Here is a 17,049-nt window from a genome sequence, read left to right on the forward strand (position 1 = left end):
CTTTTTCTCAAGACAAATTGAGAGTAGTCTTTAGCTAAGGAAAAGTCTGATTTTGTGAACTTCCGTACTCTTTCCGAAAGGTAATGTAGGAACAGTTTTGGAGAAGAGAAGTACCAACATCCAGGGATCTCTGATCTACTGAGCTGTCAGATAGGTAATTTTAGGCAGGAAGAACATGACAGATCAGCTCAGCCATCAGAGGCAGATAGTAGGGACTGAGTGGTCCTTAAACCCTATTGTGGCAGAAAGGTTGTTTAAGCTCTTTGGAACATCGATGATCGACCTGGTCACCATGTGGCTAAACAAGGAGCTCCTGGTGTTCTGCTCCCCTGTGCCAAAACCCTTGATGGCTCCGGTGGATGACTTCCAACACCCCTTGGTCAGTATAGACAGTTATGACTTTCCTCTGTTCAGTCAAACCTGCTGAATGATCTGCTGAGTGTTGTCACACTGGGGCTCAAGAATGACCTTGTTAGCTCCTAGTTGGCCCCCATGCTGAGAGGTTTCATGATATGCTGGTTCTGTTGGTGAAGGCACACACAGACTCTCCTGTGGCCCACTCTCCTTCATCAGCTACACATGCAGAGGTATCATTAGTTGGTATAAACCCTCCAGTTAAAAGCTTGGATATTATCAAGTAATAATTACGAGAAAAAGGCTTGTCTCTCAGTACTGCTCAGATGTCAGAGTACCTTCAAAGATCCTCATGTAATGTCTACCAGGGAAATGGGCCATCCTCTGATTGGTGTAGTAGAGGAGTCTATATCTGGCCAAAGCTTCTGTTCAGTGGATTGTCTGAATTCCTTGTCAGCCTTCGTTGAGACAAGCTCCTCTCAGTTTCTGCACTAAAAGATATTGTTTGGCCTTTAGCCAGGTCTGCAGACTGAAATTCATGAATTACTCTTCTTCGATGAAGTTATTCTTGCTCATGAGGAGCTTTGAGCAGTCCTTTCCTCCTTGGACCTTTGGCCTCCAAAACAGAACATGACTCACGATTCTCCACTGCCTAACTCAGGCGACATATGAGCTTTTGGGGAGGCCTCAAACCAAGATCTCACACTTGCTGTCTTCCTGCTAACCATAGTCTTGATGAATATTGGTAATTTATATGGCCATTTTTTTCCCATACAGCACTCAAATTGTTGGGAATCTCTATTGCTCTTGTTTGTTCCTGAGTTTATGGTGAGAGATACAAGACCTTTTCAGTTTTCTCTCTCCTGGACTTCATAATATGCCTAGTGCGAGGTGTTAAAGGGACCCAGCCTCTTAGGACAGTGTCAGTGCCGATTTGTTAGTACCAGCAAGCGCAAGCTGGTGGTGTCCAGGAACACCCTTTCTTTCTGGCTTTGTGCTTGAATCAACAAGCTTACATCTCTTCCGGTGAAGAAGTCAATCAACAGTTGGGGCAAGACCCCACAAATTCAAGTGCTTGGGACCATCCCTTGCATTTTGGAGTAACTTTTCAATAGCACAGGCAATTGAAGGCAGTTGTTTGGAGATGTCAGATCACCTTTCCCTCATCCTACCTAAGTCCCTGGATACCTTCTTTGGACTAGTGGTGGCAGCTCAGTAGGTTGTTTAGTCACCCAGGTTCTAGTACAGAAAAGCTTCCTTCCTAAGGTACTCAGAGGGCGTAAGACAGGGTTTGAATGGTAGAGTGAAAGGCTTCTCTTCCCTCTTTCTTGTTTCATCCCTCTGTGAAGCAGCAGCTTGAACCAAGTATGTGTTGGATTGGTTGAAGGTGCAGATAGGCGACATAATCAAGCACCCAGTCTTAGAGCTCTCCCTTTTAACAGAGTGAGGAGCTGATAGAGATATAATCCAAATCCTTCAATTTTATTTGCTAAATTTAGCTGCTTTCTGACTGTGTTACCTCTGTCAGGGGTCACTCTTGGTTCTCCAAGGCTTTCCTGTATGAGCGAGAGTTGACACTTCAAACTCAGGCTTAGGGTTCTATTGCTCTGTCAGCCCTTTGGTAGATTGAATAGGAGGTTTCTGGAGTTAATGCTTCCTTGCTCACTGTTGTGACTGGGAATGTGACATTCCTGGGTGAAGACTCCACATGCTAGTGTGTTGAGAGATACCTACCACCTAAGGAGTGAGTTTCCTACCTAAAAGGCAATGTGGTTTGTATCCCTGTAGGAACAGAGAATATTTTTGGAGGTACTGCATTTAGTATTTTTCATAGGTACACAAATCAGAGTATTTTATCAATCCCATCTCCATCTTGCGTAGTCCTTGATGCTGAAGGAAAATTGCTAGGTGATTTCAGGCTAGTAGGGATATCCCTCATTCACCTACCTACCACCAGTTAACTACCTTGTTACCAAGTTGCAACAACTGATTCCAGCTCACAGTGAAGGATACTCTTATGGAGAAGGCTCTGATTTGTATATGTAGGAAAAACACAATTACTTTTGAAAATCTTATTTTTAGAAAAAACATACCTGTAAGAAAGGCTGTTGTAGAAAACTGATGCCTAATGTTCCATTTGTTAAAACGTTAAGCAAGGATTGCCCTTGTTGTTTGTATTGATGTTTTTAGACGTACTGATTTAAAAGTAAAGATTTCTTTGATATCAGATAGCCAATACTGATGTACGAGCTTGGGAAATGCTATCTTACAAATGTAACAGAATTTATGCTTAAAGTCTGTAATGATTTGTGTCCCGTACTTGAATTGCATTTACTCCTGCATAAGAATAGTAACTTTTGAAAGTCAGTAGAATATTATTAAATCTGTAATGCTGAATTTAGAATTTTTAGGAAGTTATTTCTAAATTCTCAAGATATATTGAAGATTTTTACTGAAAGTTATACTGTATTGCCTTTTAAGCTTAAAAGCTTTACTGAAAATTTAATGAATCACTTTCATATTTTATTTTCTCCTTACAACTCAGTGTGGAAATTATGTTTACTTTTATGCTTCAAAGCTTTACTGGAGAATTTAATGAATCACTGGCATCTACCTTTATTTCCATATGCAAGTCAGGAAAGTATGCACTTTACTTGTGCACAAAAGTATTGACCTTAAAAAAGTCATTTGAATATAAAGGACACTAGTTTGTAAGATGCATGATTACTAACTACATAGAAATATAGTTCATCTGTTTTGAAAATGTGAAAAATCTGATCTCCTGCAGAATCTTCATTGTTATGCTTGTTGCACTGTCAATAGTGTGGATTCCCATCATTGAAAGAACACAAGGTGGACAACTGTATATCTACATTCAGTCCATTGCGGCATACCTTGCACCTCCAATTGCTGCAATCTACTGCATGGCTATTGTTTGGAAGAGGATGAATGAGCCGGTAAATATAATATTAGTTGCATTGTAGACAGAGTGCTCTGTGGTGAGTTCTTTTCTTTGTAAACAATGGTAATTGTGATCTAAACATCTGAGGAGCTTTTGCTTAGCAATCTTCATAAAGGTTTTGATCAGCAGAGAAGTGTTTTGCCCTTCAGTCTTTTGCATCTTTGATTTCTCATTTCACAGGATGTCATTGTTCCTTTCCTGTTCATGTGCCTTGATGTGTCACTACTCAAGTAAAAAATGTGGAGCAGTCTAGTGGCAATGTTGTAGAAGTCAAGCTAAATAATGATCATTTATTGATATTTTACTCAATATTTTGGTATGCCTCTATCGTCTCAAAGTTCTGTGCACATACACCCAAGGGGAATTATAATTGATAAGTGCTGTCTCCCTGGTGGAATTCAAACTGTAGTCTGGTTTGGGAACAACAATAGACCTAGCCCAAAGTTTATGTCTGTCATTTCTAATCCATGCAACAGTTTGAATCCTGGTGTTGAAACACTTATCAGTTATGATTTCTGTGGGGTGTAACTCACACCTCAGAAACATTTAACTTGACATTAAACACATTTTTGGCATAATATGTGCAAACATAAAAAAAAATTGTGCACAAGAACAAAAGGTAAAAGGTAAAAAGATGACGTGGATGAAGAACTAGAAGGGAAGGAGAATGAGAATTGATAAAAGGAGGGATATGTGAACAAGGATGAAATAAGAGGAAATGCATGATGATGATTAAGAAGGAAAATGGGATATAGGATGAGTAGAAAGAAAGTGTGGAGAAGGAATAGAAGATATAAGAGAGAGAAGAATGAAACAAAAGATTTTGAATAATGATAGGAGAGGAAAGAGAAAGAAGATTAAGAGCTAAGAGGAATTAATGTAAAAAAAATGTATGTAAGAGAATATGAGATGGAAAAAATTAAGAAATTGAAATTATAAAGAAAAGAGATGGACAGGAGTCAGCATGAACAGTGAGGATGAAAAACCAAAGACAAGAAGGAATGAGAAATAAAAGGGATGAGTAAAATAAGGAGGAGAAATAAGGAAAGCAGAATGATTAGACAGAAAACAGGGAGACAGTGGGAAGGGCAGGAGATCGAAGAAAAGGAGTGAGATGAAGTGGAACAAATTACAAGATGAAAGAAAAGGAAAAGGTGATTGAATAATATTAAGGAATGAACTGAAGAAAAATAAAGAATGGGAGAGGAGGAACTGAAGAAAGGAAAGAATAAGAGAAAAGGGAAAATTAAATGAAAAAATGAAGGAATGTAACAGAAATGGGGAGGAAAAGGAAAATAAAAAATTCATAGATCTCAAGAAAATAGAACTGTTTATTATTGCACAGACTAAATTTTAGCAGATGATTTTTCCCCTTTCAAGGGGATGACAGCAAAACTGAAGGGCTGGACTACTTCAAAATCAGTGATTTTATATAAAATTTATTATAAAGATCCTTGTACCATATTAATTTATAAAGAGCAATTATTTCTTTTCGTAATTAAGAATGAAAAGTCAGTGTTGCAGCAGGGTTTTTTTTTATTGAGATTGATGTGTATGGTGTCCTTGATCCCTGATATGAATTTAATTGCTCAGTTCCAGTAGTAAATAGACATTTCTTTCAAACAGTGCTGTACTGTACTAGTAAGTCTCTTAAAATTAGCAAAAACAGACTTTGTGTTAATTTACATGTTATGTAGAATGATATGAAAGTTTGAAATTTTAGTTGAATATATACACAGTATATAATATTATATATATATGTATGTATATATATATATATATATATATATATATATATATATATATATATATATATATTAATATATATATATATATATATATATATATATATATATATATATGTATATACTATATATATATATATATATATATATATATATATATATATATATATATATATATATATATATATATATATATATATATATATATATATATATATATATATATATATATATATATATATATATATATATATATATATATATATATATATATATATATATATATATATACTATATATACTATATATATACTATATATATATATATATATATATATATATATATATATATACTATATATATATATATATATATATATATATATATATACTATATATATATATATATATATATATATATATATATATATATATATATATATATATATATATATATATATATATATACATATACTATATATATATTTATATATATATATATATATATATATATATATATATATATGTATATATATATATATATATATATATACAGTATATATATATATATATATGTATATATATATATATATATATATATATATATATATATATATATATATATATATATATATATATATATATATATATATATATATATATATACTATATACATATATATATATATATACTGTATATGCATCTCAATTGTAGTTGAATACCAAATGCAATGAGTAGACATTTTAAAATGTACAGAACATTGCGCTAAAATGTTTGTGGTCTAAAGCAATGTATTCATTTTAGGGTGCATTTTGGGGCTTAGTGGCTGGCTTCTCAGTTGGCATGACTCGTATGGCCTTCGATTTTTATTATGGAGAGCCACATTGTTATGAGGAAGATCATAGACCACCTTTTATTAGAAAGGTAAGTAATCGTCAATAATTTTACCAAATTGGATCATATACATATATAAATTATAAACAGCTGGCTTACTAGCATTTATTACTGACACTTCTTGTTCTTTGTATAAAGGATTCTTTTATAATTTGGTATATAGCATTCAAGAGAGAAAATGGCCAGGCTTAGTCACCAGCGTCCCTTTGATTCATGTTCCCCCTTGTAAATGGGCATCAGTGTGAGTGACTTTTTTCCATGTTTGTGCCCCAGGTAATTATCTTTGATCTTATCTTGACCTGAGTAACTTTTCCTAGGTTTTTGCCTATGAATTCAGATAATTTTTATTATTTTGTGCAGTGCTTATAAGAACTAAAATGACTCCCCTCCCTGTTCTTTATGTTTTTCTAAAAAATGTTCTCTTCTTTCCTTCTGTGGTCTTATGGTGAAGTGGTAGCAAACTTGACTCACAAAATGAGGGTCAAGTGTTCGATTCTCAGATTTGATGAGAAGGGATGACATGACCATGTTCTTAATATCCAGTGTGCTTCTGTTGACATAAGCAGTGAATGAGATACCAACAAGTTAGTTGATTGTTGTGGGTTGCAGGTTAGGCAGAGAGTGAGAAGAGTAAAGCAAAAACACTAGACATGGGCATTTGTTGTGCCATGAAAATGGGAAGTCCTTGACAAAGAGATATTTACTTCACCAGGGTGAAACTGTTCCCATGTCACACACTCGTTCTCCTCACTCCACTGTGATCTAATAAAGGTGCACGGTGCAATAAGTCAAGGCCAATTGACTTGCCAGCTAAAGGGTTTTTCAGTCAAAGTTACACACAGTATTTATAAAAAACATAATCAACCATTGACCTCAACAGGTTTTGAGTCAGTAAGTTTCAGCATGACATTCCATCCAGTATTAGATAATCATTATCACCACTGAATAGTTTAACCACATCATTGGGAGAACTTTCTTGACTCTTAGAGCTAACCAGAAGTTTTGTTTTGATAAATAACCTAAGGAGCACAAAGCAATGCTACCCATTTAAAGTGAGTGGTTTGTCCATGTGGTGTTTCTGCCTGTTCTGAATTATGATTGGTTGTCAGGAGCTTTTGAAAGTTGTTGCTGTTGTGTGGACCTTCTTCAGTTTTATCTTACTCTATTTTTTTCTCTCAAGGAAAAAAAAATTCCTTCAGGTGAGCCCCGTGAGAGACTAAAAATATGACATATTGTTATTAAATCATGTTTGTGTGTGTGGATTCTGGGTAAGTATGGTAAAGCAATTCCACAGCATAAAAGAATAATTCCTGGATTACTTATGTTAACTTTGACTAGAGAAAGCTTGTGATAGAAGGAATGGACGTGCAATTTTCTCCTAAACAGAAACTTGTCAGTTTCACGTTTGTAATCATTGCATCTTTCAGAAAGCTGACAAAAAGACACTTTCCTACTCCTCAAAACTTCTCTAGCATGTTCATGTTGAATTTTTAAAAGAAGGTACTGTACTGAGTAGTAACCTCTTGGTGGTCATAGTTGGTGTTTCTGGTGCACACAATATGAGATGTTTCATAAGTGCCTTTGTAAGCTCTCTAGTGAGATTCCCTAGCTCACAGCTCAGTTAAAACTTTTAGCTCTGTGATACGCCTGTGGGAGAATTTGGTCTTCCTAGACATATTTGGGTGTGAATGTTGTTATTACTTAGTTTGTGTTACTGTTAATAACATAAACTATCTTATATATGGAATATTATATATGTAATTTGTTTACATTTTGTAAATTTTTAGTACTTTTGAGTTGCTTGGTTAATTGTTTAACATTTGTCTTTTCTAACAGATTCACTTCATGTACTTTGCAACTATACTTTTCTGGATAACAGTCATTGTATCTGTATTGGTGACACTCTTGACAAAACCTACAGAGAAGTGGATGGTGAGTTGCTGTAAAGCTTTTCCATGGTATTTTCAAACTTTGTAATACTAATTATTTGATGTGAGGAATATCTGCAAAGAACATTGTTGTTAATACTGTACATGTATTTAGTTTTAAATTGTCTTACTGTTTTCATTAGTGAAAAAATTTACTCCAGGAGTATTTTTCAAGTTATCTTTTAGATGTTAAACTCTTCCTTATTTCTATCATTCAGGCACACCGTGAAATGAGTACTTACATTGTGTAAATTATGTATCATGTAGAAAAGTTTGTATTTTATTTTCGTACACATTACTATTGTAGTGAGAGCAGGAATAATTATTTTTTCTCTCTCTCCAGCTGATTCGAACAACATTCTTCACAAGGTACGACAGGAGTAAAAGGCAAGATGACGTTGAAATGACAGACTGGATAGAAAATAGTTTATTGCAAGAGAAAAATCAAGAGGAAGGTTAGTATTTTTAGATTTAAATTTTGAGTGCATACCTAAAGCCCACTTTCCAGTATATTAGACATTTAAAACAGTAAATCTAGATTAGAGCTCTTTTTTTTTTCCTACTGTATCATGGCTGTAGATAATTTGATCCTAGAATAACACTACAAAAAAAAAAAAATTTTTATAACCAGAACACATTATGGAGGTACTCTGTTTTAAAAACACTGCACAAAAGGGATTTTGACAAAGGAAAAATCTATTTCTGAGGAAGGTCCCGTGTCACCCGGTGAAATTCCATTACAGCACGAATTTCTAGGTATAACATTGCTAGATATACCAGAGAAAAAGAGCTTTCAGGAAAGCTGGGGTTACTACCCCAGTCGAGCGTCTTCCAGGAAGACGTCGGTATAAGAAGGGGTGAGTGAAATACCACTACCACGGAAACCTACTCGAAAGATCTCTCCTATCAAAATCCCCGAACAGAGCGGTGAGCCGTTACAGCCCCCACACCCAACACCCGCCAGGACGGCGACACCAGCGCCACCTACCTCATTCCATGCTAGCACTAACCCCAGACTTGGCATGTGCAAGTGGGGGAGAGTACTAGGTGATCCAGGGGAGGGTCACCGGGTGACACGGACCTTCCTCAGAAATAGATTTTCCTTTGTCAAAATCCCTTTTCTGAGTTCAGTCCCGTGTCAGCCGGTGAAATAGTGATAGAGAATCATGCCAAGGCTGCAACTACCAGGAAAAAGAAATGGGGGTAATCTGAAGAAAAGGCAAAAGTTTTACCAAAATAATTTTAATTAAGCAATCTCTTCCATGTAGCAAGAATACTAAGACTAAGGCATACTAAATCTAAGGCACATCAAAAAACTTAATACTATGAAACATGGGAGGTCCCGGTACGACGGAGAAAAAGCCCCAAAAACCTTAAAATTACTTAAAGCAAGGTGAAACATGAAAAGCGCACAAAATAACTGCAAATATAACCTTAATACTATACACGTAAACTTAGGCTAAACACGTAAGAGACAAAATCAATGAGCATTAATATATACAAACATATCATCTATCTGGGGTACGTGGAGCCAAATAAAAACTGTCCAGTACCCCACAAGAAAAACAATCATGGCATGTCAGATTACACTTTTTCCATCAACAGATACAAGAAACATCAATATGAGGAGCCAGGCAGTGAGGTATAATCAACCAGGAGAATAAGCAGAGAAGTAAATGAGGCAGGCGGGCGGGGGAAAGGAAAGGACAAGGATATGATTAATTAAGGTGGGGAGATGACACTTCCCACAGCTATGGTAGAAAATTTCAGGGCTTCAAGCGATTTTAAATAGTGGCGTTTAAACACTAGAGGTGATTTCCAACCCGTAAATTTAGATAACTCCGAAAAGTCCATATTATGAAAGTAATTAATGGAAGTAGCAACTGCTCGAATATCATGAACCTTGGGAACTGAATCTGGGTTGGCCTGTTTAATGAAATATAAAATTTGTTGTCTTATAGCATTTAGTGAAAGAGTACCACCTTTCTCCCTGATAAAAAGAGGACCCGACTTACTCTGTGGAGTTCTTAAAAGGTAAGATTTAAGTGTATAAACTGGACATAAAGACTGGTCTTGAGGAAGGGGCACCACCTTCCAAGGAGACCACCTGTCCTGTGGGTCTTCGTTCTTAGCTAAAAATCTAGGGTCAGGGGAAAGGAGGACCTCTCCAGACGGGAGGAAGTTCACATAATTATCACCTCTAGTGAGAGCCGACAGCTCTGAGATTCTAGCACCTGAAGCCAAGCTAATCAAAAATAAAGTCTTCCTTAACAGATCCTGATAAGAGCAATGAAAGTTATCCATCTCTGATGCTAACTTGAGGACGTCATTGAGAAACCACGTAACAGACTGTGGGCGTGATACTGGTCTCAGACGAGCGCATGCTCTGGGGATAGATGAAAAGTAGGAATCTGTAAGGTCGATTTTAAAGCCGTAAAGAAATACTTTCTTCAATGCTGACTTGATTGTGGTAATAGTGGCCGGAGCAAGGCCTTTCTCAAACAATGATCTAAAGAAGGAAACTCCTAAATTAGCTGTCATGATTTTGGCTTCAGATGCTTTTAGGAAGGAGGCTAATTTTTTTGACTGCTGAGTCATACTGTCTAATAGTAGAATCTCTTTTATCTGATTCTAAAAACAGAGTGTTGACAGGGTCAATGTTCGCTCCTTTTTGAGCTGCGAATTTTATAAAGTCCATAAAACTAGGGCATTCTGAATTCTTGAGGAAGCTGACACAGTCTTGGTTTGTACTGTCTGAGTCAGAATGGGCTTGGGAATCAAGACTCCGTAATCCCAGTTCCTGAAGAAGAGGGAACCAATTGCTCTTCGGCCAATAGGGGCTACTAGGGCTAATTGACCTTTGAATGTCCTGAGTTTGTGTAAAACTTTCAGCAGTAAATTTATTGGGGGAAAAGATAAATCTTCTCCCAACTGTTCCAATCTACTGTCATTGCGTCTGGCGACGCCTGAGGGTCCAGGTTGGGGGCCACATAACAGGGGAGCTTGAAGTTGCTCTCTGTTGCGAACAGATCCACTTGGAGGCCCGGAACCCGGCGGCAAATCCATTTGAAAGATTCCACGTCCAGGGACCACTCCGTCTCCAACGGAGTAGTCCTGGACAGGGAATCCGCCACCACGTTCCCGTACCCGCGCTAGGTGGGTGGCTGACAGGTGCCAGCCGTGCTTGTTCGCCAGGGAGAAGATAGCAACCATTACTTGGTTTACTCGGCCTGATTTGGAGCCGCCCCTGTTGATGCAATGAACTACCACTGCGCTGTCCAATACCAACCTGATATGAATCCGGTTGGGGGCGGATTTTCTTCAGAGTTAGAAAGACCGCCATAGCTTCCAGGGTGTTTATATGGAACTGCTGAAACATTGTGGACCACGTTCCTTGTACTTTTTGTTTTGGTGAATATCCCCCAGCCGCTTAAGGAAGCGTCTGTGTGAACAACTAGTGCCGGAGGGGGAAATTGAAGCGGAACTGTTTTGGACAGGCCTCTGACCGAGGTCCAAGGTCGCAACCTTGTCTTTAAGATTTGAGGAATAGAGGAGACCTTGTCTCTGAGCTTGACATTGGCTCGACTCCGCCACACTCTGTTTATGTCTTTTAATTTCGCTTTTAAGAGCAGGTTTGTCACTGAGGCAAACTGAAGAGATCCAAGGACCCTTTCTTGGGACCGGCGGGATGCTGATGGATTTTTGAGGAATCTCCTGGTGAGAGATGCTATCTCTTTCCTCTTGGGAGGCGGAAGGGACAGCGTGTGAGATGACAGATCCCACTGGAGACCCAACCACTGAAACCGGGACTCGGAGTCAGGCGGGACTTCTCTCTGTTCAGTTGAAAACCTAGCGACTCCAGGAAACTGATGACTATGGACGTGGCTTTCTGACACTCCGGAACTGTTGGTGCCCAAATTATCCAATCGTCCAAATATGCTGCTAGGGATATCCCTTGAGACCGGAGTTGCTGTACTACCGTGTCCGCCAGCTTTGTGAATATCCTGGGCGCAATGTTCAGACCGAAGGGCATGACCCTGAAGGAGTAGGCTTGATTCCCGAGTCTGAAACCGAGGAACTGAGAGAAGTTCCGCGCAACCGGGACGTGATAATAAGCGTCTGAAAGATCGATAGAGGTGGTGACGGCTCCACGCGAAGTAGAGTCCGTACCTGAGCTACCGTAAGCATGCGAAATTTGTCGCATTTTATGTAGAGATTTAGACGCGACAGATCCAGGATCACTCTTTGCTGATCGGAGTCTTTTTTTGGGAACAGTGAATAACCTGCCTTGAAACTTTAGGTGCCTTACTTTCTTTATTGCTCGTTTGTTGAGCAATTCTGTCACATAATCCTTTAGGATTGATGTGGTGGCTGGTAAAACCTGGTTAGAGGAGGAGGGTTTTTGATCCAGCTCCATCCTAGTCCTTTGGACACAATGCTGTGTGCCCAAGGGCTGAAGGTCCATTGGTCCCTGAACCAAAACAGGCGACCGCCTACCTGTGTTCTCTCAGTGGGAGGGAGCGGGTTTATTCCCCTACCACGTCCAGGTCTTCCCCTTGGGGTGGTGTTGGGCTTCCCTCTATGAGGGGGCTTTGCCTCTTCCTCCCCTTGCAACCCTATTAAGGCCGTGAAAATAACCACGGCCCTCATATGGGGTTGTATGCCGGTGAAGCCACATAGGAGGGTGCAGCTGGTTGGACCAGCACATACTGTTGGGGGTGAGCCTTGAAGTGGAAGGCTGCGCCACTGCCGAGACCGGGACGGCTTGGACTACCGCCTGATGGTGGGGTCTCTTATGCCTCCTGAAGCGTTTGCCTCCTCTCGATTGGGGGCCGGCCGATTCTGGGGTCTTACGCTTATAGGCAGAAATGCCCCAGCGAGAACGAAGACTCTGGTTGGCCCGTGTAGCCTCGGCCATAACACTTCGTGACCTCCTCTTCAGGGAAGAGGTTAGGTCCCCAGATCGAGCTTTTAACGAGCTTGTTAGGCTCGTGGCGGATAGTCGCATCGGCGAAGATGAACTTCCTACATTCCAGTCTGGCCATGATAAATTCAAATAGGTCAGACTGGAAGCCAGCCAGCAAGGATTTAGCCAAAACCTGAAAGAATGGTTCGTCCGAGCAGGAGACGGCAGTAGCTTCAGTAAGGCATACGGAGTTCAAGGACCGGGCTAACTTGACCCGAGCATCAAACTCCGCTTTCAAAGAGCTTCCGCAGCTTGGGAGCTGCTCGCTGAATTGCGTGGAAGCGCAGAAGGGGTCCAGCTTCCCGACCGTGAAAGTGGACGGGGCGTCTGACCAGAACTCATTACTTCCTGGGAATACCAGGGAAGTAGGGTCTGTCTCCCTTAGCTGTGGTAACGGATTACCATCGGCACACGCCGGGCCGTAGCCAGAGCGACTTTGTCCAAGCAAGGGGTGGGTAGGTTGTCTCCCAGGGCGAACATGGTAAAGTTGCCCTTGAAAGGAGTCAACTTCGTGTTGTCTGCCTGCCACTCCGTCAGAGTGCGCAGGAGAGCCGACTGAGCTTGGTCCCTAGGGACGATGACAGTCTCCCTAGGAACCTTGTCTGACCGAATCCAAGCTTCCTCCGTAAGCCTCCACGAAGCCTGGGTAAGGGGGCAGGAGATCGGGGAAGAACTCCAATTCCTCCAACCGCCTCGTGCCAAGACCATCAAGTGTCAGCTTGCCATCATGTTGGATGGCCCGGAGAGCGACCGCCAAGGGTTACCGACATCGAACGGCGGGGAGGTCCGCAGTGTCGGGATAACATACTGTGGTTCGGCTGGGGGTGGGTGAGCCATTCCCGCCAGTATGTTATCATGACTGGCCAACTTCTCAGAGATTTTATTAAATCTCGAATCCAGGTCCTCTGTAAAACGCTTATAAAGCTGATTGGCAAAGGCCTCTGCGTCAAAAGCAGGTTGGCGAGGAGGGCTTGGTTTTGCAGCCCTCTTACTCGCGCCTTTGCTGGAGGAACCAGACTTGCTCCCGGAGGCTACAGGTCCTGAGACCTTAGCCTTCGACGGGGGGAAGGGCAATGCCTTCTTGGAAGTCGAGGACTTGTAGCCCTTCGCCTTCCATGAAGTCTTCAACTTCAACTTGGGGATAGCAGACGGAGCTCTATCACCCAAGGAGGAAGACTTCACAAAACCTGCAAAGGAAGAAATGGATGAAGCAGGGGAGTCAAATAAAGGGGGGCCCGCCCCAACAACCTCACTTACCTCACCACTTACCACCTGGTCCTGCTCTATATTCATTGGTTCCAGGTTAAGATTAATGGCGGCAACATCCTCCGAGACCTCAGCGTAGAGGATATCCGCTTGGGGTGGCTGGGTCTCATCCCGGATTTGCTGGATGATAGGGGTGGCAAGGTCTTCAGGCACTGCGGCCGCCACCCGTGCGCCGGGGTAGAGCAAGTCCCTCAACCTAGCGTCGAGGACGTAGGGCTTCCCCGACGGAACGTTCCTTCCAAACCCAGCCACCCAGGCCCGGAGGGATTCCAAGGCAGACTTCTTGGAAGCTTCGTCCGCCTGTAAGAAAACCAACAATTAGCTAAGGACGAAAACCATTCCGGGAACCTCATAAACAATATATAATATACAATATGAGGAGCATAAAGCGGGTAATGTAAAGACTGTCACTTACCAACTCATCCTGGACAGTTGTGCAGAGAGCGAAGCAAACCTCACAACCATCAGGTGCCAAACAACCAGGTCATCCAGTCGGACCGCACAACCAGCGTGGGTCCGCAAACTACATGACCGTAAGGTTGTTGGAGGGGAGGCGGTGCACCCTGCTCCTCACAGCGAACAGTCTGTAAGTAGAAAAGTACATGAACCTCCCACCTAAGCAAACTAAAGCTGGCAAGGCCGGGAACTCAACTGCAACCGAATACTCCGGCGGAGAAGAACTCCCTATCATAAACTGGGCCAATAAGCTCTAAATTACACAGAGTGGAAGGTAGAATTTCAGACCCGAGTACTCCGGGAATGAAGGAAAGAGAAACCAGGAACTAACCATAAGGGCTGCCAGTAAAATAACGGCGGAGACCCCGGGTATAGGACCGGACTCACGTATATATATAATATATAATAATAAAGGAGAGTACTCCTGTAGATAAATAGACTTATCTAAAAATAAAAATAAAAATAGTAACAAGTGATGGTAAGAACTCAAGAGAACGGAGGGATCCGCTCCCCTATAATGAAAAACCTTCCGCCCTTACTTCCCGCCGGAGAAACAAGACGGGTAAAATGCTCGTATGTTCATAACATAGGCTGAAGCAATATATTTACCAGTATCAACGTAAATCCGACGGGAGACGAGAGGAGGATAGTGACTCGAACACGTTCGAGTAAACAAAACCACCAACCCCAATACAGCGATGCTAGGGACGATATGGGAGGGAGCGAATCCTCAACCAACAGGAGAAGTCCCTGAACTCGGAGAAAACGCCATCTAGCGTCACCCGCACGAGTAGAGCAAGGCTGGAGAGAGGAGGGGGGGGAAGGAGGAGGAGTAGGCTACCAGGAAGGAACAGGAGACGGGGAGAAACTCACCCGCTCAACTGCACCATACCTTCCAGACAATGAATCTTGGAGGGGGTATGACTGGAAGCAACCAACCCAAGCCCGACTCCTACCTAGGCGAAGCCTAATATGGACCTAACCTAGTATAGGCTAGGAAAAGGAGGGCAAAGGGAGGAGGAAGCAACAGGGAGAGAAATTTTGTGCCGAGAACCAGCCGGGATCGAGAATGGCGGGCAAGGGGGCGACTAGCCTAGAGGAAACACATCCCAAGAACTCGATTCCCCCCAAATGGAGGAAGAGAACTAAGGGGCTCACTCTGCCCACCAAAAAACGATCCCGGAGGAAAACAGCAACAAAACTCCTCAACCTGAACTCCCACCCAGGGCAAGGGGATGGAAGCAAACAAGCCTACTCCACAAAAAACCATCACTCATAAAAACTAAAATGTGCTCAACAGAGAGCGTAGCCTACCACGGGAAGCGGTTAGATCTGAGGCTGCCGCCAGCACCGAGGTAAACCACTCAAAAAATAATAAAAAAAATAAAAATAAAAATAAAACTACAAGAGAGCACCATCTTCAATCAAAATTAATTAGCCTAGTAAGACCAAAAACAATAGGAACCCAACCTGGGGGGGGGTACCTAGACGGGGCATCACTCCCACAAAGGCCAGTAGGCCAATGAACGTAATTCATAAGGGGGAGCCACCGCAAGGAACCACCAGGAAGGGAACCAAGGGGGCAAAATATATCTATAACGACGAGGAGACAACTCCAACTGAAAAGAACAGAAGGAGACGCCTCGCGGTCGACATGGCTGGCTGGGGACGCCGTGGCGACATAATAAGATCTCAATATTTATGAAAATACGAGACCATAACAGCCAAAAAATAGAACAAAACCCCACAAGAAGATGGTACTTAACTTGAAATGGTAAAGCTGCTCGACGCCATCACAGATGCAGAAAAATCAAAATAATGAAGATGAGCACACAAAAGAAACAGCGATTTCACGTGCTAGAAAATGGAATGAGGTAGGTGGCGCTGGTGTCGCCGTCCTGGCGGGTGTTTGGTGTGGGGGCTGTAACGGCTCACCGCTCTGTTCCGGGGATTTTGATAGGAGAGATCTTTCGAGTAGGTTTCCGTGGTAGTGGTAATTCACTCACCCCTTCTTATACCGACGCCTTCCTGGAAGACGCCGACTGGGGTAGTAACCCCAGCTTTCCTGAAAGCTCTTTTTCTCTGGTATATCTAGCAATGTTATACCTAGAAATTCGTGCTGTAATGGAATTTCACCGGCTGACACGGGACTGGACTCAGAAATTATATTTTTGGACACTCGAAAAAGTTCATGAAAGGCTTCTTAAGTAATGGCACTTTTCAAGCAGGTCTAGATAATGTTCGCTTACAATACTTTCAAGTGACGAAGTGGGATAGTCACATCTTCTAAAAATGCCCCATGAATTTGTACATTTGTCTCAGTGGTGCAGCCAAGTTTGTTGAGGGGGCTTTAGAACAACTGAAATTAATTCCATGGTCCAAGTCTAAATGACTTTTGCAAGTGTATTGTTGTTCATATTTCAAGCCAATAGAGAGAGCTGTGGTGCAAGAATTCTTAGCTGATAGTGTTGCAGAATACA

At 41.3% G+C, this 17,049-nt stretch overlaps 1 protein-coding gene across 3 annotated transcripts in view; it reads left to right on the forward strand.

The window, feature by feature from the left end:
• LOC136825441 (sodium/mannose cotransporter SLC5A10-like) overlaps positions 1-17,049 on the forward strand; it is a 405,606-nt gene that overhangs the window by 337,026 nt on the left and 51,531 nt on the right. Inside the window, exons 10-13 of one of the 3 annotated variants that reach the window (XM_067081887.1) lie at positions 3,143-3,311; positions 5,864-5,983; positions 7,790-7,885; positions 8,225-8,336. The exons of the other annotated variants lie outside the window; for them this stretch is intronic. Of the exons in view, the coding sequence (XP_066937988.1) occupies positions 3,143-3,311; positions 5,864-5,983; positions 7,790-7,885; positions 8,225-8,336 (497 nt within the window). The remainder of the gene's footprint in view (positions 1-3,142; positions 3,312-5,863; positions 5,984-7,789; positions 7,886-8,224; positions 8,337-17,049) is intronic. 3 annotated transcript variants of the gene reach the window in all.

Source organism: Macrobrachium rosenbergii, chromosome 37 (assembly GCF_040412425.1).
Source record: "Macrobrachium rosenbergii isolate ZJJX-2024 chromosome 37, ASM4041242v1, whole genome shotgun sequence".
NCBI classification, from domain to species: Eukaryota; Metazoa; Arthropoda; class Malacostraca; order Decapoda; family Palaemonidae; genus Macrobrachium; species Macrobrachium rosenbergii.